This window comes from Physeter macrocephalus, chromosome 5, assembly GCF_002837175.3.
Source record: "Physeter macrocephalus isolate SW-GA chromosome 5, ASM283717v5, whole genome shotgun sequence".
NCBI lineage: Eukaryota > Metazoa > Chordata > Mammalia > Artiodactyla > Physeteridae > Physeter > Physeter macrocephalus.
The window spans coordinates 14,775,960-14,801,121 of NC_041218.1; the positions used below are offsets into that span (position 1 = coordinate 14,775,960).

The 25,162-nt window shown below is 36.8% G+C and overlaps 1 protein-coding gene across 13 annotated transcripts in view; it reads right to left on the minus strand.

Annotated features, from left to right (window-relative positions):
- The window catches only part of LUC7L2 (LUC7 like 2, pre-mRNA splicing factor), a 57,436-nt gene that overhangs the window by 16,083 nt on the left and 16,191 nt on the right, over nt 1–25,162 (minus strand). For all 13 annotated transcript variants that reach the window (XM_028489695.2, XM_028489697.2, XM_028489696.2 and 10 more), the window contains 3 exons: nt 8,100–8,198; nt 5,317–5,427; nt 1,001–1,144 (listed from right to left, as the gene is read on the minus strand). In XM_028489695.2, the coding sequence (XP_028345496.1) occupies nt 1,001–1,144; nt 5,317–5,427; nt 8,100–8,198 (354 nt within the window). The remainder of the gene's footprint in view (nt 1–1,000; nt 1,145–5,316; nt 5,428–8,099; nt 8,199–25,162) is intronic.

Genomic DNA, 25,162 nt, shown 5'->3' on the forward strand with positions numbered 1-25,162 from the left:
AAACCCACAAGTCAAAAAAGAAATCACAAAGCAATATTAACAAATATTTAGAAATGAATGAAAATAACACAACATATGAAAATCTGTTTCATAACTTCTAAGCTACCATCATGCTTAGAAGAAAACTTACAGCATTAAATGGTCTAAAATCAATGATCTAAGGGGTGTGGGGAGGGAGGATCGGGAGTTTGGGATTAGCAGGTGCAAACTAGTATATATAGGATGCATAAACAACAAGGTCCTACTGTATAGTACAGGGAACTATATTCAATATCCTGTGATAAAACAGAATGGAAAAGAATATATATGTGTAACTGAGTCACTGTGCTACAGAGCAGAAATTAACACATTGTAAATAAACTATACTTCAATAAAATTTAAAAATAAACCAATTATCTAAGCTTCTGCCTTAAAAGGCTAGATAATAAGAAAAAATTAAACCCAGGTGTGATACAGTTAGGAACAACGGAGACTACAGTAAAGGGGAGAGTACACTTTCATCCAAAGGCATTCGATTTTCTAAAAAATATCAGGGGGGGGCCAAACAAAATAGAACTTTGTCTGCAGGACATCAGATTTTGATCTGTGCTGTGGAGGAAGAATGAGAGGAGGCTCCCAATGTGTTAGCAGACTGTACTAAGTAAGAAGGGAGAATACTATAGTTGCACGGGCCATGGAGTAGGGGGTGGGGTATCATAGTGACCATGTATATGAAGACTGCATGTGTGTGGACTGTGTGTGAGACTGTTGTGTATGACTAGCTAGTTTAGTTAATTTCATTTACTCGTTATAAATTTCAACAGATCAATGACTAAATTCCAAAACAACCACTAATTTTGATATACAACCCATTAGTATGACACAAACTAGTTAAGTATTTTTAAACTGGTTTAAATTTCCTTTAATAGTAATAATTTTTCAATAATTTCTAGTCAAATATATGTTCTTTAGGAAGTACAGATACTAAGGCTCTATAAATTACCACAAAGAATTTAGTTACCTCTGCTTCTCTTTTCTTTGCCCGTGCTTTCTCTACTTCATCCATTACTTTCTGGGATTCCTCCACATTCCCTTCAGCTCCTAGCTGTTCCACCTTAGCCAACAATTTACCGATTTCTTCATTTAACTCATGAACACGTTCTGCCTGGAGAGAATCAGAAAAGATCATGAATAAAAAGCAGAATGTACCAAAGTTCAAAATATTGTATAAATGCTCAGAAAAGACGTAAGTTATCGAAGGCAATATGAGTATAACTAATGCTTTCTGAACATACCATAAATGAACTGGTGGGACATCAAGATATTTTGAGCCTGCCTGCCTTTACTTCAGTGAATTCAGGGATACAGCTGATCTCAGTGTAACTATTACTTCTCAACCTCTGCTTCGGCAGTGCATTCCAAGTATAAAATACATTTTCGTCCACAATTTGGCTCTCTGTACCTTTCCAAACTATCTCTTTCTGTTCTCCCACTTCACAACAAATCTACACTTATATTTAGTTTCCCAAACTTAGCCTGTTGTTTTCTTCCTCTGTGACTTTGCACGTACTGCTCCCTCTTCCTGCGATGCCGTCCATTACCTCCCTTACCTACCTAGTGTATGTCTATCTATTCAGTAAGAGTCAACTCAAGAGTCTATTATGTGAAGCACTGGTGAACAATCAATCACCACACCTTACCCTCACTTAAGACACTTAAGCAGAGAGGGCAATACTCTCCTTTGTGCCATCTTTGTATCTTCTATGACCATTACTTTTATATATATCTCACCACTTTAAAGATATCTATATACCATTTTTGTATTTCCAATGCCCAAGAAATAGCATCTGCTCAAACATGAGTAAAAGAAATGAACTGGAGGATATTCTTTAAGGCAAAGATATGGCTTTAGAGTCCAACTGCCAAACCAATTAACAGCCATGCAATTTTGGCCATATTACATAACCTGAATCTACTTCCTTATCTGAGAAGTATGGATAATCTCACAAAGTTGTGAGAAACAAGAAAATGTGCCTGTACATGCATGCAGCACATTACTGATATTCAGTATACAAGCATAGCACCCTTCTCGCTTAGTCCATGTCTTTCCATTAGGATTAATTCTTGCCTTGCGTTTTGATATGCCTCCTCCTCACCACCACCATCATCGTGGGAATCTAGTTCATTCTTACTGTTTTAATGGCACATGATAACATAAACACAGTCTTTACTTTGGCTACAAAATAAGTACTCAGGCTGTGTGGCCAATATTATTAGTAAAGAAGTTTCTGTTTTCGCCTTTGGCTGCACTGGGTCTTAGTTGTGGCGTGCGGGCTCAGTCATTGCAGCACGTGGGCTTAGTTGCCCTGTGGCATGTGGGATCTTAGTTCCCTCACCAGGGATCAAACTCGTGTCCCCTGCATTGGAAGAAGGATTCTTAACCACTGGACCACGAGGCAAGTCCCACAAAGAAGGTTTTGATTTGAAATGGACATCCAGTCCCAACAAAGTAGTGTGCCAGTAACCTTTACTTCTTAAATTTACCTCAATCCAATATATTTGTCCCTCAAAGAAATCCCCAACTCTGTTATCATTATCCTACCACTTTTAACAAAATGATATTTTCTTTAAATACCTGCCACAGAATGATTGCATTAATGACCAAAACTCTTCACCCTTCCTGCATCTGTGCCCTTTGCTACTTAACTGAGTACCATCATATGCTGACTCTGAACCTGGCCATGTAACTGGCTTTGGTTAACAGGACGGTAGCAAATATGACATAAGGGAAGGCTTAAAAAGTGCCTGTATGACTGGGCTGGATACTTTTTCACCTCTGCTACCACCATGAGAACATGGCCAGGCTAGCCTTTTAGACCATAGTTCAGCAGCCTCCAGACGACTGGAAGACATGTGAGTGAGCCCAGCTGAGACAGGAATGACTGCCCAGTCAAGTTCAGCCTAAGTCACTGATTATAGACTCATGGGCTACATAAATATTTAATGTTTTAAGTTTTTTTTTTTTTTTTTTTTTTTTTTTTGCGGTACGCGGGCCTCTCACTGTTGTGGCCTCTCCCGTTGCGGAGCACAGGCTCCGGACGCGCGGGCTCAGCGGCCATGGCTCATGGGCCCAGACGCTCCGCGGCACGTGGGATCTTCCCGGACCGGGGCACGAACCCGTGTTCCCTGCATCGGCAGGCGGACTCTCAACCACTGCGCCACCAGGGAAGCCCTAATGTTTTAAGTTTTGAGGTAGTCTGTTAAACAGCATTTTTGTGGTGATAGATAAGCAATACAATACTGTATAAATCAATACAGCTGGGGTCTAGCCAACACCTGTGGATCTCTTTCAACCATGAGAAATGAGATTCCTTGTACTTTAGGATGCCCATCTTTACAGTCCCCATCTTAACGGAACTTTACAGAAAAAGTTGGTTAAAAGTAACCCTTCTCCTCAAACAAAGGAATCCATTTCCCTTTGTACACACATGTATGGGCACTATATTTAATCATGTCACCTAAACTCTATTGACTAACTTTGTCTCCATTCTGCATTTTCATAAAATGTGCCAGACTATACTGAATGGTACAAAATACTATAAAGTAGGAAGTCAAACCAACAAAAGTCAATATGTGGACTTTGAATTCTGATTCAACAAACCAACTCTACACAGGAAAAATGAACACATTCTGGATATTGGATAATATTAAAAAATTGTTACCTTTATGGATGTAATTTTGTGGTTATGTTTAAGAGGTGAAATGATATGACGTCTCGAATTTGCTTTTAAAATAATGAAACAATAGCACAAGACTGATGGCTTTAAATCCACTGGGGTTCACTGTACTTTTCTATTTACTTTTTGCATATAAGTATTCAACAAAACATTTTTAAAAGGTAGTGAGTAGAGTAGAACATCTGAAGAATACTCAAAACTCAACATTAAAAAAATGAGCAATTCATTTGGAAAATGGGCATAAGACATACACAAACATTTCACTGAAGAGGTTATACAAAAGAGGTTATACAGCTGGCAAATAAGCACGTGAAAAAAATGTTCAGCATCATTAGTCATTAGGGAAATGCAAACTGAAACTGCAGTGAGATATCACCACACACCTTTCAGAATGATTAAAATGAAATACAGTGGCACTTCCCTGGCGGTCCAGTGGTTAAGACTCCACACTCCCAATGCAGGGGCAGGGGTTTGATCCCTGGTCGGCGAACTAAAATCCCACATGCCACACCGCACGGCCAAAGAAAAAAAAGAAAGAAACATAGTGACACCATCAACTGCTGGCATGGATGTGGAGAAACTGGATCACTAACACACTGCTGGCAGGAATGTAAAATGGTACAGCCACTCTAGAAAGAAGTTTGGCACTTGCTTTCAAAACTAAAAATATATTTACTAAATGATCCAATAACTGTATCCTTGGGCATTTATCCCAGAGAAATGAAAACGTATGTCCACACAAAAATCTGTACGTAAAGATTTATTGCAGCTTTACTGGTATTAGCCAATAACTGAAATGTCCTTCCCAAATGTCCTTCAATATGTGAAAGGTTAACCTGTGGTATATACATACCATGGAATACACAAAAATAAAAAGGAATGAACTACTGATGAACAACTTGTATGAATAGTAAGGAAGTTGTGTTGAGTGAAAAAAGCCAATTTCAAAAGGATACATACTGCATGATTCCACTTACATAATATTCAATGATATTACATAATTATAGAGATGGAAAATAGATTAGTGATGGCCAGGGGCTAGTGGGGAATGGGTGTGGCTATAAAGGGGTAACACAAGGGAGTATGAAGTGATGCTACACAGTTAAGTAACTTAATTATGGTGGTAGTTACCCAAGTAACAGGTGATGAAACTGCATAGAGCTACAGACACATATGCCTAACTGGTGAAATCTGAATTAAATGTAAGGATTGGCCCAATACCAATTTATTGGCTTATGATACTGTACTGTAGTTGTGTAAGATGTTAACCTAGGGGAGGCTAAAGGAAGAGTACTTAAAATTCCCTATATATGTCTTTGCAATCTCCTATGAATGTAATTATTTCAAAATAAAAAGTTAAAACAAAAGTAGTGAGGTAGGGCTTCCCTGGTGGCGCAGTGGTTGAGAGTCCGCCTGCCGATGCAGGGGACATGGGTTCGTGCCCCGGTCCGGGAAGATTCCACATGCCGCGGAGCGGCTGGGCCCGTGAGCCATGGCCGCTGAGCCTGCACCCGCGTAACGCAAAAAAAAAAAAAAAAAAAAAAAAAAAGTAGTGAGGTAAAACTATACTTTGTATTAATGAAATGATTGAAAATCTTACCTTTGCTGCAACTTCAGCACTAATCTCTTCCTGAGTTTCTGCTAATCTTTTCTTAGCCACTTCTGTTCTTCGATCACAATCTGCAATGAATGACTGAAGATGATCCATAGCCTACAAAGTTTAATTAAAAGACAATTACTGCAAGAAAAATCAACCTTATTCATAAATATCTTTACTCACAAATTACACTTTATTATTTAAAATGCTACCACGGGAATAAAAGAAATAACAAAACTGGGTTCAGTTACAAATTGAAAACACTATTCATCATCTATCAAATTGACAAAGAATAGACATAAATAATTCCCAGGAAAGGTAAGGCTATAAGGAAACTGCCACTCTCATACTATGCTGAAGGAAGCACAAACTAGCACAGCCTTTATAAAAAGGCACCATGGTAATCATTATCAAAAGCTTTAAAAATGACCCCGACTTAGTAATTTTACTTCTAGAAATCTATTTTAAGAAAGTAATCAGAGGTATATGGAGGAATTAATATTCAAAGATGTTCTTCACAGTGTTATTTTTAATGGTGAAAAGCTGTAAATACCCTAAATATCCAGGTAACACTTGGAAAATTTAATCCTCAGCCATTTAAAAAAGGTGTCAGTAGAACACGTTAAGGATATAAGAAAATGGTCATGATTTATTTGTAAATAAAGTTCTAAAACGTTAAATGCAGCAAGATCCCATTTTTGTAAAATAAAGTAGCATAGAAAAAATGGAAGAGCATACATTAAATGTTAACAGTTATTTCTGAATATACGGATAATTTTTAATAATGTTTTCATGTACTTTTCAAATTTTTCACAATGAAAATGTTACAATCAGGAAAACTTGCCCTTTTCTCAAAGAATAAACCACTGAGAATTTTAGCAGTGTCTACACTGCAAAAATCCAGGTCAATATTTATATAAAAGACACTTATCAGGCATATATTAATATAGCTATAATTAAATAACAATTCATTTAAAAGTAAACTTTAAAGATTTATTCACAAACCAACCGATTCAAACTTTCATATCTTACTGTAGAGAAATACAGCTAATTCAAAACACAAATGTTTAAAAATATAAATTTATTCAACATATATCAAATTCTAAAAATGGTTGATTAACCCATGAATTTCATGAAAAGGCAAAATAAAACCTTTTATCTGTGATGAGAAAGAAACAGCTATTTAATTCTTTTAGTTTAAATTTTATCTTTAAAAAAAGATGAACTAATCCATAAATAGTGTTGGGTCAACTAAGTAGCTATCTGGAAAAAGAGAGCTCTATACCTCAATTCCTTATAACAGAATAAATTTAAGTTGGATCACAGATTTAAATATATAAAACAAAGCCATAAAAATTCCATAAGAAATCATGAGAGAGAATTCTCATCACATCAGGATAGGGAAGGCCTTTTGAATTAATCGAATAGATTTTTTAAAGATTAATAAATTGGAAAACTATACATTTTGCAAGACTCACAACTACCAAAAAAGAAATAGGAAAAAAATGCAATGTATTATCTGAGAAAAGGGACTAATTTTCATTATCTGTAAAGAGTCAGTGCAAATCAATTAGAAAAATACTAACATCCAAGATTAGCAAATAGCACCCACCCCCTGCAAAATGTACACTGTCAGTTCAATGAAAAGGAAATAAAAACAGATTTTAAATCTATAAAATTTTTTCAAACTCACTCATAAGAGAAATGCAAATTAAAATTACACTATATTTCACATTTCATCTATCAAAGCTACATAGAAATCTTGACAGCACACTATGTGGTCTATGGGAAATAGATAATTTCATACATACTGGTGGGAGTATAAACTGATAATTCTCATGGAGGGCAACCAGGCAAAACTGGCCTTTGACTCAGTTATTCTATTTCTAGAAATTTAATCTGTAGATACTTGATATGTAAAAAAAAAATGTATTACCATACCATAATAGAAAAAGATTGAAAACACCATACCCCTACATCTACATGGTGGTGAATTTCTGCTGTATTTTATGCCCAGTGTATATTAAATCATAACACAATCACTTTAAGGTGTTTCCCTAACTGCTCCAGCCCCATATTAAATTATGTTTCCATAGATGACTTCATTTCCGTTAGCAGAAATTCTTGGAAGTTCAAAAAAGTAGATTGGGGGGCCTATTTACTACCTTATCTCCCAAACCAAATGAAACACCTACTACCTCACTGATAAAACATATAAGGTTTATGGTCATCAGTATGTTCTATGTAATGCTGATTGGTACGTTTTCTATTAAAAAAAAAAATTAAAGTCAAGAGTTTGAGCCCTTTAGATACCTAAATTCTACCTTCTATTTCCTCTAATATTTCTTCTATTAGTTTTACATAAAAAACAACATTGTCCTTAATATCCTCTCTCTCTCTACATATATATTTACAAATACAAAAATAAATACGAACGTAATAATTCAGTAATTAAAGGGCTTTATATACACTAGAAATTAGTTGTTTACATTTGCTTAAGATGGTATTTCCTTAATCACAACTACCTTAATTGGGAAGAATATGCTTAATTTTCAAAAGAATATATGATGTGCACAACTTTCACACATTTTCTTAAAATCCCGTTTCACCATTTTAAAAAAATATTGTTAGTCAAGAAAGTACATAATCTTAATTTAGTACTACCCTTCATATAATCACAAAAAAGATAATTTGCTAAGAGCCTTTTCCCATTAAGAGATATGAATCCATATTCAAAATATTTTACTGCAAAAGATAATCTAACTTGTTGAAGCAAAATGACATACATCGAGTTCAAAGAAAAAATCTTGTTCTTTGGATGCAATTTCATAATCTGCTCTTAAAGCCAGGTCATGGACTTTCAGACATTCTCCAAGATCCATTCTCTGGGTGGGGGGAGAAAAAAGACACATATTATTAAAACAGAAAATGTATTTTTTCAAAAATTCATTAACAACCACAATTCTCTTCAGAATAATGATTAAGTCATACAGATGTTTATTTATGAACTTTCAAATTACAAAATTTCACAGACAGGTATAAAACTTGGTGCCTGCATGAAAAAACCCGCAAGAATTCTGTCTACCAACAGATGGGAACCATGATCACTTGTGTACTTAAGAACAAATGGACAAGGAAAAGCCTGTCAGAATCTGAGAAGAGCTTCTATCTCAAAACATATTTCACTTGCCCTTTAACACAGAAAAGACAAAGTTAATTTAAAATCAAACTAGGGCTTCCCTGGTGGTGCAGTGGTTAAGAATCTGCCTGCCAATGCAGGGGACACTGGTTCGACCCCTGGTCCGGGAAGACCCCACATGCCACGGAGCAACTAAGCCCATGTGCTACAACTACTGACCCTGTGCTCTAGAACCCACAAGCCACAACTACTGAGCCCGCGGGCCACAACTACTGAAGCCTCCGCACCTAGAGCCTGTGCTCCACAACAAGAGAAGCCACTGCAATGAGAAGCCCACGCACCACAACGAAGGGTAGCCCCCACTCGCCGCAACTAGAGGAAGCCTGCGCACAGCAATGAAGACCCGATGCAGCCAAAAATAAATACATAAAATAAAATAAAATCAGAAGAACGAGTAAATCAAACTGCTAAATTATAGTCAATATTCTTTGAATAACATTCTAATTTTCAAGTAAAGATAGAGTCCTCAAACAACAGACTGGTAATCTTGATATGGATTCCAGACAAGACTCCAGGTGAACTAGTAAAGAGAGAATTTATTAAAACCCAATATAACTTCACAAAGAATAAGTATCTAGCCCCACTTTGATAAGCATATGTCAGGGAAATAAAATGAATACCAAGTAGATATTTATTGCAATAAGGAATCTACTAGGATCCTTCTACTTGAAATTCCAATTAGATATTATTTACCCAATTAGAGGCTTTTCTCGTATCTGAGACAAAAATTTCTAAAATTCTGTCCATTTTTACATGTATCTGGGCAACTGATAAGATCTTTCATGAAATCCTTTTGGAAGCATACTGAACAGAAAAAAATGGGCTAGATATAAAGATAATTACAGATGGGATTAAACGTGATCAGAGCAAAGCAGAGATTTTCCAACTGGAGGTATGCTATCCCATCACTGGAATGTCACAGACTCTCTGGAAAGTTGGTGAAAGTGAATAATTCAAAAAGGTAAATATTCCTTTTGTTTTTGTTACACAAATTATGCACAAAGTAAAACTACAACAAAACATTGCAGCAGTGAAGTCATCCTTCAACTGACAGCTGAGTACCTAACTTGTGCCAAGCACTATGCCAGGTGCTAGGGACATAGCACCAAGTGACAAAAGATACAGTCTCCAACCTCATGGAGCTGACATTCTAGAAGAGGGGAAGCAAATAATAACCATACTTGTGTCGCTGAACAAAGTTAAGTGATCTAATAAAATAGTAATGCTCCCATTACTGTGAGAGGCTACTTGGGATGAGGTAGCCAGAGAAGCCCTTTCTGAAGAGGATACATTTAAACTGGATCTAAAAAGTGAGAGGAAGCACACTAACCTTAGGAAAAGCCAAGAAAAGAGTGTTCCAGGTTTACAGAAGATTTAGAAAGCAGATCTTTAAGAAAATATATGCCAGCATTACTCAGAGGGAAGTTTCTAGTAGCAGGGAACAGGACTCGAGTATCTACAGCACATAGGTCTGGGCCTTAGCTTTGTATATACTATCTAAAAATGACTTTGCCTATTCGACATGGTTGCCAACCACCTGGACATGTGTATAATAAAGGATATGATTATCAATGCGGTACAATATCCCAAGCTAAAAAGGATGGTGAATTCACTGGATTAAGATTCAAAAATATTGATATACCAGATAAAATTTAGTATGAAGAAATAAATATGAAGTCCTACAGTTGCATCTAAGAAGTCAAATTTACAAATAACTAGGTTATGAGCAAAAAATCTGACAAACTGAAATACTTACTAGACAAAAGTAAGGGTTACAGTGTGGCACGACTGAGATCAATTTATGTGATACAAAATTAACTTATAGAATACAGTATGAGCAAAGTTGAGAAATCTCTTATTGAAGGCTGGTTTTAAAAGCAAACCCCTCTCCCTCCAAAACACACACTGTTGTGTGCTAACACATTTCAAAAGTGATATGAATAAACAAGATAAAGTGTCTCAAAACAAAGCTATACAAAACAGCCAGAGAACGGATGTAATTAGCTGGAGAAGAATTAAGATGTGGAAAGTCAACTGAAGAACTTTTCAATATGAAGCAGAAACAGACTGTATTATGGTCCCAAGGGACTCCAGAGAGTTAGACTTTAGTCCTCTCAACATAAGAAAATAACTTCCTAATAATCAGAGCTTTCCAAAGATGGAATAAGCTTTCTTGGGAGTTAGTTGAGTTGCCAGATAACTGAGAGGTTCAAATACAGTTTAGACAACCATTTCTCTAGGGTAGTGAATAAAGAATTCAACCATCAGATAACTTTTATTCTTTCCTCCAACTCTGAGATCTTATGACTATCTTTAAAAAAAAGCTTCTCAATAAAACTACATTACCTCAGTTCTTAATTATGTAAAGGAATGAATGGAAAAATATAGACAATGTCCTCAAAGTTACCCTTTTGGAAATAATAAGGAATATTCACCACCATTATAGAAGTCCTCATCACACTAATGGTCTAAAGTGTCAGTGTCGCTGAGGATGCTGAGATTTTCCAGGCCCCATTGCTTCCTCTCATTCATTAGTCCCTGGATTAACAAACTAAGGAGTTTTCCAGTGATAAGAAACAGCAATCGAAACTTTCTATAGATGTGTGGAAATTCAAAGCTGCTTATTAGGCAACATTAAGAAAAAACTGTAGAAAAACATTTAACACTCTTTATAAAAAACATGCAGGAAAATAAGACAGGAATGAAAGAAGTTAATGGCAAAAAGAATGGTGTTACCCCCTTTGTTACACCAGCCTGTTGATTTCTTAATAATATCTTAACATTAATCATTCCAACAATCCTATTTGCATATATTTCCACAGCTATAGTTGTTCATGCTATGCTTATTTCATAAAATGTTAAGATGTCATAATTGGAAATGCCTTTGATCCTGTGCAGCAGTTCTCAACCTGGACCCGGGGAGCTTTTAAGTAATATCAGTGGAAGCTTCGGAAAACAGGCCCAAGCCCAACCCTCCAAAAACTGAACTGTAAAAGCCTCCCAGAAGTTTTTAACGTACAGTGTTGTGAACCACTCACTGATCCAATTTTATTCCCGTTCCACAAAGGAACTGAAGGCCAGAAAGACTGACTTCTTCAGGGTACTTATTAGGAAATCTGGTTAGCAGATTTCTAGTCTAACACCCCTTCCACTTTATTATGCTAGTTCCAATTATTTCAGTACTAACTTATCTTTTAATATTTTTAGTTGACATTCACCCCCCGTAACATCTAAAAAAGCTCTGCACACAGCAGATACTCAAAGCAGCCGTCTACCGCCTTTCCTTCAGTAATCTCCCTTATTTTTATGCTCTCCGTAACTATATTTCCAATCTGTTTTCAAAAACATATAAATTGCCTCACTGTGTTTAACCTAAATATCTCTGTTGTCCACCCATACTATCCTTTGGCAGCAACTCCTGGCTTTCCCCTAGTCTATCTTTAAATTTACATCACACAACCAACCAAAAGAAAAGCAACTACATGGGTCAAGAACAAAATGAACACCAAATAATACCCAATTAAATCCCTATAGCAGAGGTGGAATTTTGGTGACAGGAGTAGAGCTGGGGGTAATATATGCCTTGGGGGGGATTTACAGAAGGAAAATATGAGCTCCAAAAGGATAAGGATTTTTTCTATTTTATCCACTATGTACCTGAGCCTGTATACAGGTACACAAGAATGCTTAAATAAATATTTAATATTTGTTGAATGAACCAAACTAGGAAAAGAGAGCAGAGAAGAACACTGGCACAGGGGGCCCTGGACTTAACGAGCAAGGGTGGTCAAGATGTACCCCAGGACAAAACTGGTCTGAGCTCTGGAAGGGAAGGTCTTCTTAGCCTCTCCTTGGATTATCTTCTTTGTTGGAACTGCTTTCCATCTAAGGTGTTTTGAGCTATTCTTCTCTGTTTTTTCCTATGTGCTCCTCTCCTCCAGGAGGAAAACTTACTTGGGCTTTTCACTGTGCTAGGCTATAAGCTTCTGCAGCTTTAGTCTTGTCTAGCTCACCAAAGTAGATATGGGGGCCAAAGCTGTAAGAGCTCGAAGAGCCTAGTTATAATGAAGACACCACCCCCGCCCCCCGCAATAGCCTCAGTGCTTATTTCTTCAGGGACTCATCTATTTTCCTCTGTCTATAACATCATTACTAACCACTTATTCTGGCATCATGTCATGCACATGAAGAGTATTTAAAATAAAAAACAAGCCAAAATAAACTCAACAATTACCTGCCACTGTGAAAGTGAGTGAAGGGAAAGTATGCTGATGTTAACGCTCTCCATGACCCTAGTCATCTAACTAAAAAGCCACCAGAGGGAACCATGATAGAACCACACCATGACTAAGCATGGACCAATTCTCAAAAGCCAAATCAAACCTGACTTCGTCACTGATAGTGCAACAATGCTTTGAACACTAAGTGCACAGATATTTCCTACTGCTACTGCTTCTCTTTTGAAATAGGTGAGCTTCAAACTGAACAAAATAAAATGTTTGGTTATCTATTTTAACTTAAAGTAACTATTTATGATGAAAGCCACAGGAAGAGTTTTAAATGTTTAAATTTAACAAGTAATTTACTTCAAATTCTTTCTGCAAATTTATTCTTGGTATTTCAATTAATGGACATCTAAATTCTTAGATTATTGGAAAATGCTTATTTTTAATTGGATAAATTCAGTTCTGCATTTTGTCCTTTCCATCCTAAATCCATTTCCTCCATGAAGTTTTGACCAAATAACTATACCTAATTCTCATAACAGAATTCTCTTATAACCTCCCAACATTTTATATTGTTTTACTACTTAATAAAGTTGACTCTGTTAAGTACTTTTTAACTGTTCTTTTGAAGTTCCGAAGGTGACTGTTATCTCCTCAAATGGACCCTAAGCATCATGAGAAAAATGGTTTATTTCTCTTATTTTTCCCTCCTACACAGAAGATCAGGTTTGCACAACCCATGACTTAACCATTAAATAAACTTGACAATTTGACTAAGGAATTCTACTTCTAAGAACTTGAGGAAACAAGTACACAAAGATAAATGAACAATAAAGTTTAACAAATGGTATTTTTGATTTTTAAAATTAGAAACATTTTAAGAGCCTAGAGAAAGGGGTTTGATTAAATGAATTATGGAATAGCCATATAATAGATTATATAGCCATTAGAAACAATGTTCTTGATACTAAGTGGAGAAAAGAGAAGATGGCAAAGAAAGACATATAATAAAATGCCATTTTTGTAACTTCCGATACAGACATTGCTGTGAGGTTGAAGATTTTGTTTGAATTTTTTGACAGTGGTTGAATTAAATGTAATGAGCATATGTTATTCTTATAAGCAGAAAAATCAATGAAGCCACTTCAATTTTGGAGAAAAAAATTTAAGGAACAGAAGCATGTGGAAACTGAACATCAAAATCAACAAAATAGGGCTTCCCTGGTGGCGCAGTGGTTGCGCGTCCGCCTGCCGATGCAGGGGAACCGGGTTCGCGCCCCGGTCTGGGAGGATCCCACATGCCGCGGAGCGGCTGGGCCCGTGAGCCATGGCCGCTGGGCCTGCGCGTCCGGAGCCTGTGCTCCGCGACGGGAGAGGCCACAGCAGAGGGAGGCCCGCATACCACAAAAAAAAAAAAAAAAAAAAAAAAAATCAACAAAATATTACGGTACTGCAAATCAAACGGTTAACTTAGCTAATGGCAGTTAATATGTTAATGAATATATCAGTGATAGAAATGTGACACAGTAACAGCTCCAAGTATCTGCAAATATTTTTGCTTTGTTATGTGTCAGTACATTTGCTCAGTTCTGTGAGCTAGATCCTAAAGGGAATTACAAAAAGGTATAAGAATATAAATTCGTGCTATCAAGGAATTTATATTCTCAAAGGAAAAAAAGATAAAAGAAAAAACAAGACATTAAACTAAAGCAACAGCAGCAAATGTAAATAAAGGTGTACATACAAGGCTTTCATTGCCATACTGCACACCAAAACCAAAACCAATTAACATATTAATAGTCACTGGGTAAGTAATTTAGGGAATGGCCATGTTGTGAAATATAGTACATTGGCATTTAAAAAATGCAGACCACTAATATGCAAGCTTCTCGAAGACAGGTGAGAAAAATTCAAAGATTCCCTTTGTTAGAACACAGACACACATGCATGCACACACACTTGTAAATGTACAGAAAGGACAGTGGAAGATGTACATTGAATTGTTAACAGGGGTTAGTCCTGGGAAGGTGGGGGATGATGAATAATAGGAAATATTCATATTTTATGCTTTCTTCTCTTATACTCGAAGATTATATTGCCAAAATAATGAACAAAGTGAGACAGAGTAGACACTGACCAACTCAGAAAATATCCCTTTACCTCTCATTATTCATTTAACTCTGAGAAATTCACTTAATCTCTCAGGACTTCTCTTTTCTCAAGTACTTCAGGACTGCTATATGGATCAAATTACAGATGGACTAGATTTTGGAAGATTTTCAAAGTGAATCAACACATGCAGAACTTACTCTGGAAGAAGAGAAGAATGCAAGAATGCTCGACTACTTGGAAAGAAATACGACATGATAAAATCTGTTTTAGAAGCATTAACACCACACTACTGGTTGGACTAACATCCTTGTCAGACAGTAAGGAATATATAAGAATAGACAACAATATCGGTAAAGCACTAAAAGGAATATATACATATACCAGCTGGAGAAAAAGTGAAACGAAACCATGACAGCAGGACAGAGAGCACAGGAAATACAAACCCCTAGCCTAGCATTTGAACCATTCCATATACTATTACAATGCCAATGCTATTTTCAAAAAAAACCAAATCATCTACACTTTGACCTTCACTTCTTACATCTTCACTTTCTTCCTCCTCACATTTATAAAATCTCTCTTCCAACCATGGTCAGTCCCTGCTTCAAGACCCAGCTCAAGAAGCTTGCCTGGTGGTGCAGTGGTTAAGAATCCGCCTGCCAGTGCAGGGGACACAGGTTTGAGCCCTGGTCCGGGAAGATCCCACATGCCACAGAGCAACTAAGCCCGTGCATCACAACTACTGAGCCTGCGCTATAGAGCCCATGAGCCACGACTACTGAAGCCCGCGCCTAGAGCCCATGCTCCACAACAAGAGAAGCCACCACAATGAGAAGCCCGCGCACCGCAAGGAAGAGTAGCCCCCACTCGCCGCAACTAGAGAAAGCCCGTATGCAGCAACAAAGACCCAACGCAGCCAAACATAAATAAATAAATTTATATTTTTTTTTTTTTAAAAAAAGACCCAGCTCAAGAACAAGAGAAAGCCTAGTATACTATGGAAGAAGTCTTGAAATAACAAAACCTGGATATGAGTTTCAGTTATGCCACTATTGTCTTAAAACAAAAATTAAGGTTTTTCTTTCCTAATTCCAATCCTGTCACTCAAAACTAACAAGTCAAACATGAGTGGTGGGTGAACAGGAATGGGGCACACTGCACATGCACAAAGTAGTTCCTGCTTTTCTACTACTTCCCAACTTCTTAACTGCCCATTCTCATTTGAATGGTCTTCCTCCAAGTTCACTTTTCCTGAGTGGATAAAGAAAAATAAAGCTCTTCTTCTACCTTTTCTTAATGTATGTTTTTTGGAAGAATATAGTAGGAGATACCTTCCTATCCATTTCTAATCCTAGATATGCAAAGATAGCTAGATAAAATTTTTAAAAATGGCCTTGCCCCACAAAGACTATTCTAATTGAGGAGAGAAAGAACATATATAAATAAGACAAAACAAGTGCACACTCCGTAGTATGGAGAGCAGGTGCTACACTGGGGTTCAGAGCAATTGTGTAATAAGCCAGGCAGGATTTAAATTTGTACAGAAAGGTTATTCCAGGCAGAGAAATGGAGATAGGCAAAAATGAGCATGCTGGGCAAGGAAAGTAGTGAGACAACAGTGAATAAATCAGTCTGGTCAAAACAGAGGACCAAACTGATTTATTCATTCAAGGGAGAGAGAGACCTACTAAAGATTTTAGATTTTTGACCATATATACAATAGGGAACCACCAGAAGTTTCTGTGTGGAGGCAACATATGATAAATTCATTTCCACTCAGGAATGACTGGCTTTTCTTCACATTTAGATCTCTTCAAATGTCATTTCATCAAAAAAAAGTTTTCTCCACTCACTGTCAGTGTAGCCCCTTGCCCACTGTCTCATAGACTTAACCACGCATTTTTGTCATAGAACTTACCATCACTCCTGAAATCACATTATTTCTTTTCACACTTGGTTGTGAAAGAACATTAGAATGTAAGCCCCCATCACTAAAACAGAAACTCCTGTCCACTTCTGTATCCCCAGCATTGCACATGGCACATAGTAGGTCCTCAATAAGTATTTAAGTGAAAAAATGAATGAATGCTGATCTCAGCAATTAGCAACACTCTCAGAGAGAGAAAAAAATAAATCACTTCTTGAAGGGGAATTTTTTTGTTAACTTTTACTGTGAATTCTCTTCACTTTTTCCATTTAGCCCTCATTAATCTGATGCCTCTTCCTTGCCCTTTTCTATTTCTTGCTCTGTTTAATTCCATTATTACCTAAATTTCATTACTGCAAACACTGTTATAATAAATACCAAAAAGGGGGGACACACAAAAACCTATCTGAATTTGGATATTTTACAAATTACATTATCCAATACATTAACATATATGCTTATATTTTTTGACCCTGTAGACCAAAAAGTCTATGGGGTAATATATATTCAAGATGTTTTATTCAATATAGGTCAGAGTAAAACACCAAATGCTTTTAAAAGTTCCCTTCATGAGTAACTATCATCAAATTATTGGATTGGACAAAAAGTTCGTTCAGGTTTTTCTGTAAGATCTTACTGGAAAACTCTAACAATCTTAAAGAAAAACCCAAACAAACTTTTTGGCCAACCCAACAGAAAGGATTATACTAAGTCATTTGATCTTGCCACCTGCACATCAAGACAGAATGCATCACATTAAAAAAAAATATTTCCAGTGATAAGACAATCCATGACTTGCTTGATGTTTGTGGTTAATCACCTGTATAATAAAAATATTTGTTTCAAGTTTTTGGTTTTTACCATATGTTTGCTCTGTGTTCACTGTCTACATCTTCCAAATGATGCATTTATAACTCTATCCCACCTTTCTCAATGAATAGCTTCAGAGAACACACTAGTTTCTTCAGGTTTGTTAAAATGCAGTTTATAAAACTGTGCCTATCTCCAAAGAAGATCTAGAGAGTTCAGGGACTACTAAGTGATGATTCCTGGTTCTTAGGTAATAAGCATTTATTGAGAATCATTATACAGAAAAACAAATGTGTGGGAATTCCCTGCCGGTCCAGTGATTAGGACTCTGCACTCTCACCGCGAAGGGCCCGGGTTCAATTCCTAGTCGGGGAACCCCCCCCACCCCGCAAATAAAAAAAAATAAAGAGAGAGAGAGAGAACAAATGCGACAGTGAAACATGTTGACAAAGTATCAGGCTATGAAAAGCAACCTGCTTGAACAATGACTTCCAGACTTCATTCTGCTTTGCTTGGAAATTATTGGTCTTTGCTACTTTATAATGTTTCAAGAGTCATCCAAAATGACAGGTTCAAGATTAAGATCCACTTCAAAAGACAACAGGGGGTTTCCCTGGTGGCACAGTGGTTAAGAATCCACCTGCCAATGCAGGGGAGACGGGTTCAAGCCCTGGTCCAGGAAGATCCCACATGCCGCGGTGCAACTAAGCCCGTGCGCCACAACTACTGAGCCTGTGCTCTAGAGCCCGCGAGCCACAACTACTGAAGACCGCATGCCTAGAGCCTGTGCTCTGCAACAAGAGAAGCCACCGCAAGGAGAAGCCCGCACACCGCAACAAAGAGTAGCTCCCGCTCGCCACAACTAGAGAAAGCCCGCGCGCAGCAACAAAGACCCAACGCAGCCAAAACAAAATAAAAAACAAAAACAAAAACCCAAAACAAACAGCAGGATGGAGGATATACGTAATTATAAACGAATTAAGGTAGCTGTGTGTAAAATATTTACTAAAGCTGGCATACAGGTACATGAAGTTCATTATACAACAACTCTACTTTTATTTATAGTTGAAATTTTCTATTAATGAAGTTTAAAAAGACTCCTCAAACTGATTCAATGTTACAGAATAAAAATTAGAGTAAAATTAATTTGTATTTGATCTACAAAGACTGGACATCAGCACAATAGTTCATCTTATTTACAAGTATGTATATTTATATTTAACCATTAATCCAAGTCAAGGACAAACATGCTGACCAACCTCAATTAGAGACAGACTAAACTAGAACAAGATTCTAGAACACATGGTCTCTGGGTCCCCTTAAAAAAAACACTTCCATAAGCCTGAAGTATATTAACTTATTTTAAGAATATGAAATTAATGACTGCAAGATTATTCTCAATAACAGAAAAAGGTTATTTCCCAAGGACAGAAGTACCCCAAGTTGAACAGCTCAGGGTATTCATGTGCCAATTTGCCAACAATACTCCAAATTATATACAGGACTGGGTTTTTAAAGTTTAACGGTAAAGCTCTAATTATTCACTGGGAAGCTCTTAATACGCCTCTGATTTCCTAAGCACCAAATGTATTTTTGGTTTACTGCTTGTTAAAGGAATGCATATTTTTGTAACAAACCGAGAATAAAATATAAGCAGCAAATCTGATTACTATAAGGACACTTCAAAATCCAAATCTGGTAAAAAACCTGGGCTATCTGGCAGTTTTGCAAATTTGGAAGCTCTAGAAATTGGCGGTCATAGAAATTTTAAAAAAATTCAAGCCAGTCATCTGGGCCAATGTTTTGTTTTCTATTTTTTTTTTTTTTTTTTTTTTTTTTTTAATTTTGGCCATGCCATGGCGGTTTGTGGGATCTCATTTCCCTGAACAGGAATTAAATTAAACCTGGGCCACAGCAGTCAAAGTGCCGAATCCTAACCACTAGACCACCTGGGCTAATGTTAAAAACACTTGTTTAAAAACGCCTAAGTATCCCAAAACAAACGCTTTCCGGAGAAGAGGTTATGAGTTTAAAGTGTCTTTAGATTAATTTTTTCACATCTGCATGTGAAACCACTGCTGTCATGTTTTGATAAGCAACTCAATATCAAGATACTCTCCAGCTCCTTATCTGTTAGAAGGTAACACTTTTCCACAGTCATTAATTTTTGAAACTCAAAGTTAGTTTTTGGAACATTTATTTCACTTTCTACTTCTGGGTGATTGATTATTCATTTTACACAATGAAGGGACACCGTTCTAGATGCTGGGGATATAGCAGTGAACAAAATGTCCTTGCCCTTACTATGAAACTTACATTCTACTGAGTGGCTGAGAAAATTTTGTGCAGGTTTAGTTCTTATCACTTATTCTGCTTCTCTAAACTTTCATGGCTCCTTTAAATTTGTGCTATCAAAGAGACTTCAGCAGTTTTAAAGTTCAGGTTTGTAGGTATGCAAGGAATTGATTATAATCAGGCCTTAAAAGAAAGCATTAGAGAAGCAATAAAGGAGTTTCAATTAATAAAAACTTCATTTTGGATAAAACCCAGAAACTACTGGGGACACCGTAAAATCAACTCAGTTAGGATTTTTTGTTGTTGTTGTTGTTGTTGTTGTATGCGGGCCTCCCTCTGTTGTGGCCTCTCCCGTCGCGGAGCACAGGCTCCGGACGCGCAGGCTCAGCGGCCATGGCTCACGGGCCGCGGCGCGCCGCGGCCTGGCCCGGTTCCCCTGCATCGGCAGGCGGACGCGCAACCACTGCGCCACCAGGGAAGCCCAGTTAGGATTTTTGACAACCAATAAATACTCCCATCCAATCACTTCAAAAGGCAGATAAAATTTTACTATATTCCCGTCCCTAAGTATTTCTCAAGATCAGCTTTTCTTAAATACCATTTCAGAGCTGCAGACTCTCTTTATAAAAACAAAATGTCATGGAAAAATCCCTGTATTTAAAATGTGTAAAAATTCCCGTCAAAATAGGAAAGACTGGATTGTCCCCAGGTCCTCAGTGAATGAGGTACCTCTAAGGACATTTCAGAAACATCTGAAAGTCACCGTCTTAGGTAATTGTGTTATCTAAAAAAACTAACAACACAACAAAAAACATTTTAAAAAGTATTCGGATTAAAATAACTCTAAGATTCCTGTGTGGTATAATATACAGTGATTCTTTGTGAGACATCTGACAAAGACAATTTCTCTGAACCTTAATTTTTCTATCTATATAAAATGATGGCCATAGTAATGTGGATGGACCTAGAGACTGTCATAGAGTGAAGTAAGTCAGAAAGAGAAAAATAAATACCATATGCTAACACATATATATGAAATCAAAAAAAAAAAAAAAGGTTCTGAAGAACGTAGGGGCAGGACAGGAATACAGACGCAGTAGAGAATGGACCTGAGGACACGGAGAGGGGGAAGGGTAAGCTGGGATGAAGTGAGAGTGGCATGGACTTAAATATACTACCAAATGTAAAACAGATAGCTAGTGGGAAGCAGCTGCATAGCACAGGGAGATCAGCTCAGTGCTTTGTGACCACCTAGAGGGATGGGACAGGGAGGGTGGAAGGGAGACGCAAGAGGGAGGAGATATGGGGATGTATGTATAGGTATAGCTGATTCACTCTGTTATAAAGCAGAAACTAACACACCATTGTAAAGCAACTATACTCCAATAAAGATGTTAAAAAAAAAAAGATGAAGGCCTTACACTAGAAGACATGATGGCCTGTCAACACTAAAATTATACTATGATGAAGGCTATAAGAATTAGTAGTGGCCACTTCTGAATTTAGGATGGATGAATTATGAGAGTATACATTTCCATCTCTGCAGATCTTAATCTCAAGTTTCTGCTTTAGATTGAATGCCTTCTGTAAATTATTACTATCACATATCCTTTTCCTAGATCACTAGGAACTAGATGGAAAGATTTTTTTTAAAGCACTTCAATATACTTATCTTTCCTTAGGGAATATATGTACCAGAAATAATGTGGTTCATTTTTTTTTTGGGGGGGGAGGACAACCTTACTTAGGTTTTTTGTTTTGCCTAAATCTGAAAGGGGATGCTGTCTACTTTCTGCATAGTAAACAGAAAAGGGAGAAAACTAATTGTTCCAAAGGAGAAGAGACTAAAAGAAAAAATTCTAGATGAACAGGAAAATAATCCATGCCTTTGAAATATAAAAACTTTCTAATTATAGAAATATTCATGCTTCTTATAAAAACCATAATCTAAAGATACATATATACACAATTATTTTGATTCTCTGTTCTACATTTTACCTCCTCTAATTAATCTGTTAGCTTAAGAGTCAGTTATACCAGAATAACCTACATGGGAAAAGAATTTGAAAAAGAATGGATATACATATAACTGAATCATTTTGCTGTATACCTGAAACTAACACAACATTGTAAATCAACTATACTCCAATATAAAATTAAAAAAAAAAAAAGTTAGTTGTACCAGAGTACCAGACTAAAGAATGGTAAAATGTTACAGGGACATTTTCATCAAGCTGAATTCCAGGAACTTCCCTAGTGGCACAGTGGTTGGGAATCCGCCTGCCAATGCAGGGGACAAGGGTTCTATTCCTGGTCCGGGAAGATCCCACATGCCGTGGAGCAACTAAGCCCGTGCGCCACAACTACTGAGCCCGTGAGCCACAACTACTGAGCCCGTGAGCCACAACTACTGAAGCCTGCACGCCTAGAGCTCATGCTCTGCAACAAGAGAAGCCACCGCAATGAGAAGCCTGCACACTACAATGAAGAGTAGCCCCCACTCACCACAACTAGAGAAAGCCTGCAAGCAGCAATGAAGACCCAACGCAGCCAAACATAAATAAATAAAAATAAATAAATTTATTTTAAAAAAAGCTGAATTCCAAAAATATTCCATACTGTCAGTTATGAGTATATCTTTAGAAACCATACTCTTCATCTCCAAGTGCTCGGTATAAAGTTCAACCTTTTTATAATAATAATAAGCCAAAGAATATATTTCTGTGTATTATTCTGCTAAATAATCTAGAATATTGATGAGTCATATTCTGCTGGAAATCACAGATCTGAGGAACAAGGTCTGGAAAAGTAAAGGGCAACCTTCAGTTACATAACAAAGAAAAAGCATTATAAAAACAGTTACAATTTAGTTTTCATCCTTGATCTAACGTCAAAAAATAAATAAATAAATAAATAAGCAAGCATCTTCAACACACAGAAGTGTGAACTATTAGATTCTGTGCCAGAACAGCATGTGTTCTACAGAGATTGGATGCTAAAGAAGTCTGAGCTCTGTAATTACAAACCATTTGTACATAGCATAAACTGTTATAAATAGCCCTTTTTAGTAATTAGGGTCATGAGAAAGTCACTCTGTGGATGATTTCTAGTTCTCAAGGACATCACTCTGTGACAACCTTGGACACTTACAAAGTCCTAGAGCCAGCCCTTAAAACTCTGCTTAAGAGGTTCACAACCACTTAACCTCACCTTTACATATGACAATCTCCTTACTGAAGCCTGCACGCCTAGAGCTCATGCTCTGCAACAAGAGAAGCCACCGCAATGAGAAGCCTGCACACTACAATGAAGAGTAGCCCCCACTCACCACAACTAGAGAAAGCCTGCAAGCAGCAATGAAGACCCAACGCAGCCAAACATAAATAAATAAAAATAAATAAATTTATTTTAAAAAAAGCTGAATTCCAAAAATATTCCATACTGTCAGTTATGAGTATATCTTTAGAAACCATACTCTTCATCTCCAAGTGCTCGGTATAAAGTTCAACCTTTTTATAATAATAATAAGCCAAAGAATATATTTCTGTGTATTATTCTGCTAAATAATCTAGAATATTGATGAGTCATATTCTGCTGGAAATCACAGATCTGAGGAACAAGGTCTGGAAAAGTAAAGGGCAACCTTCAGTTACATAACAAAGAAAAAGCATTATAAAAACAGTTACAATTTAGTTTTCATCCTTGATCTAACGTCAAAAAATAAATAAATAAATAAATAAGCAAGCATCTTCAACACACAGAAGTGTGAACTATTAGATTCTGTGCCAGAACAGCATGTGTTCTACAGAGATTGGATGCTAAAGAAGTCTGAGCTCTGTAATTACAAACCATTTGTACATAGCATAAACTGTTATAAATAGCCCTTTTTAGTAATTAGGGTCATGAGAAAGTCACTCTGTGGATGATTTCTAGTTCTCAAGGACATCACTCTGTGACAACCTTGGACACTTACAAAGTCCTAGAGCCAGCCCTTAAAACTCTGCTTAAGAGGTTCACAACCACTTAACCTCACCTTTACATATGACAATCTCCTGCCTATTAAGCTGACAAAAAGGAGATATTTCTCATACAGAGTTTCCCTGGCAAGTGCCTTTCCAAGGGCTTTCCTTAACTGTTTTTCATGTGATCCAAGACACCATCAATTTTAAGTCTCATCATTAAATTCTGTACCATAAGAAAAATGTTACAAATTAAAAGTGTTTTTCTATCATCAATTTTAAGATGCATATTTCAGAGATATTAAAATTTGAAAAAATGTGCTTCTTACAAATCCACCAGCAAGAATTTTATAAGAAGGAAAGTCCAAGACCAACACTAATCCTTTTTATTTAACATGATGAAGGATTAAGTATTACCTAACAGAGTAGAAAACATGTTGAATAAAACTACAGCTCAGAAAATTTGGGTTTGGTTCCAGTTTTACCTTAAATCAATAGAACTAACTGATTTTGAATAAATCACTTTACTGTCATTAAGGCTAACTATGGAACATATACCCAACAGAATTATTTTGAGAAATAAATGAATGTGACTGCATTGTATACGTTACAAAATGTAAATGTACAATTGTGATGTCAGATTTTTTTCATTATTATTAATGCCATACCTGAAGAATATAAAAATATGTCGAAGTCTTGCTATGGCTGGTTTTAAAGTACTAAAAATTTAAATTCTGCCATTTTATCAACTAATCTTATCCTCAAAATTCATCTGAAGTGGTAATTTAGCCTTAAATATCATTAAATGTTAAATTTAATAGTAAATGTGAAGAATCAAATAATACTACAGATAATTACTAATATGATAGATTTCAACTGTATTATAGCAGAATAGAAAATACTTTAATTATGGAAATTCTAAAGAGCAGATGTGAGGGTTAATTATCTGTCACAGTCCTAATTCAAGTGCTCAGAAACTGGATGTCTTCCTCTTTTTTTTTTTTTGTGCGGTACGCAGGCCTCTCACTGTTGTGGCCTCTCCCGTTGCGGAGCGCAGGCTCCGGAAGCACAGGCTCAGCGGCCATGGCTCATGGGCCCAGCCACTCCGCGGCATGTGGGATCTTCCCGGACTGGGGCACGAACCTGTGTCCCCTGCATTGGCAGGTGGACTCGCAACCACTGCGCCACCAGGGAAGCCCTGTCTTCCCTTTTAATATTATACTTTAAAAAAATTTAGGTATTACATATTTTTTAAATGATAGGTCTTCTATTCCTTTTAACATAATATAGTTTTGACGGTCTTTCCTATTGGAAAAAGAGG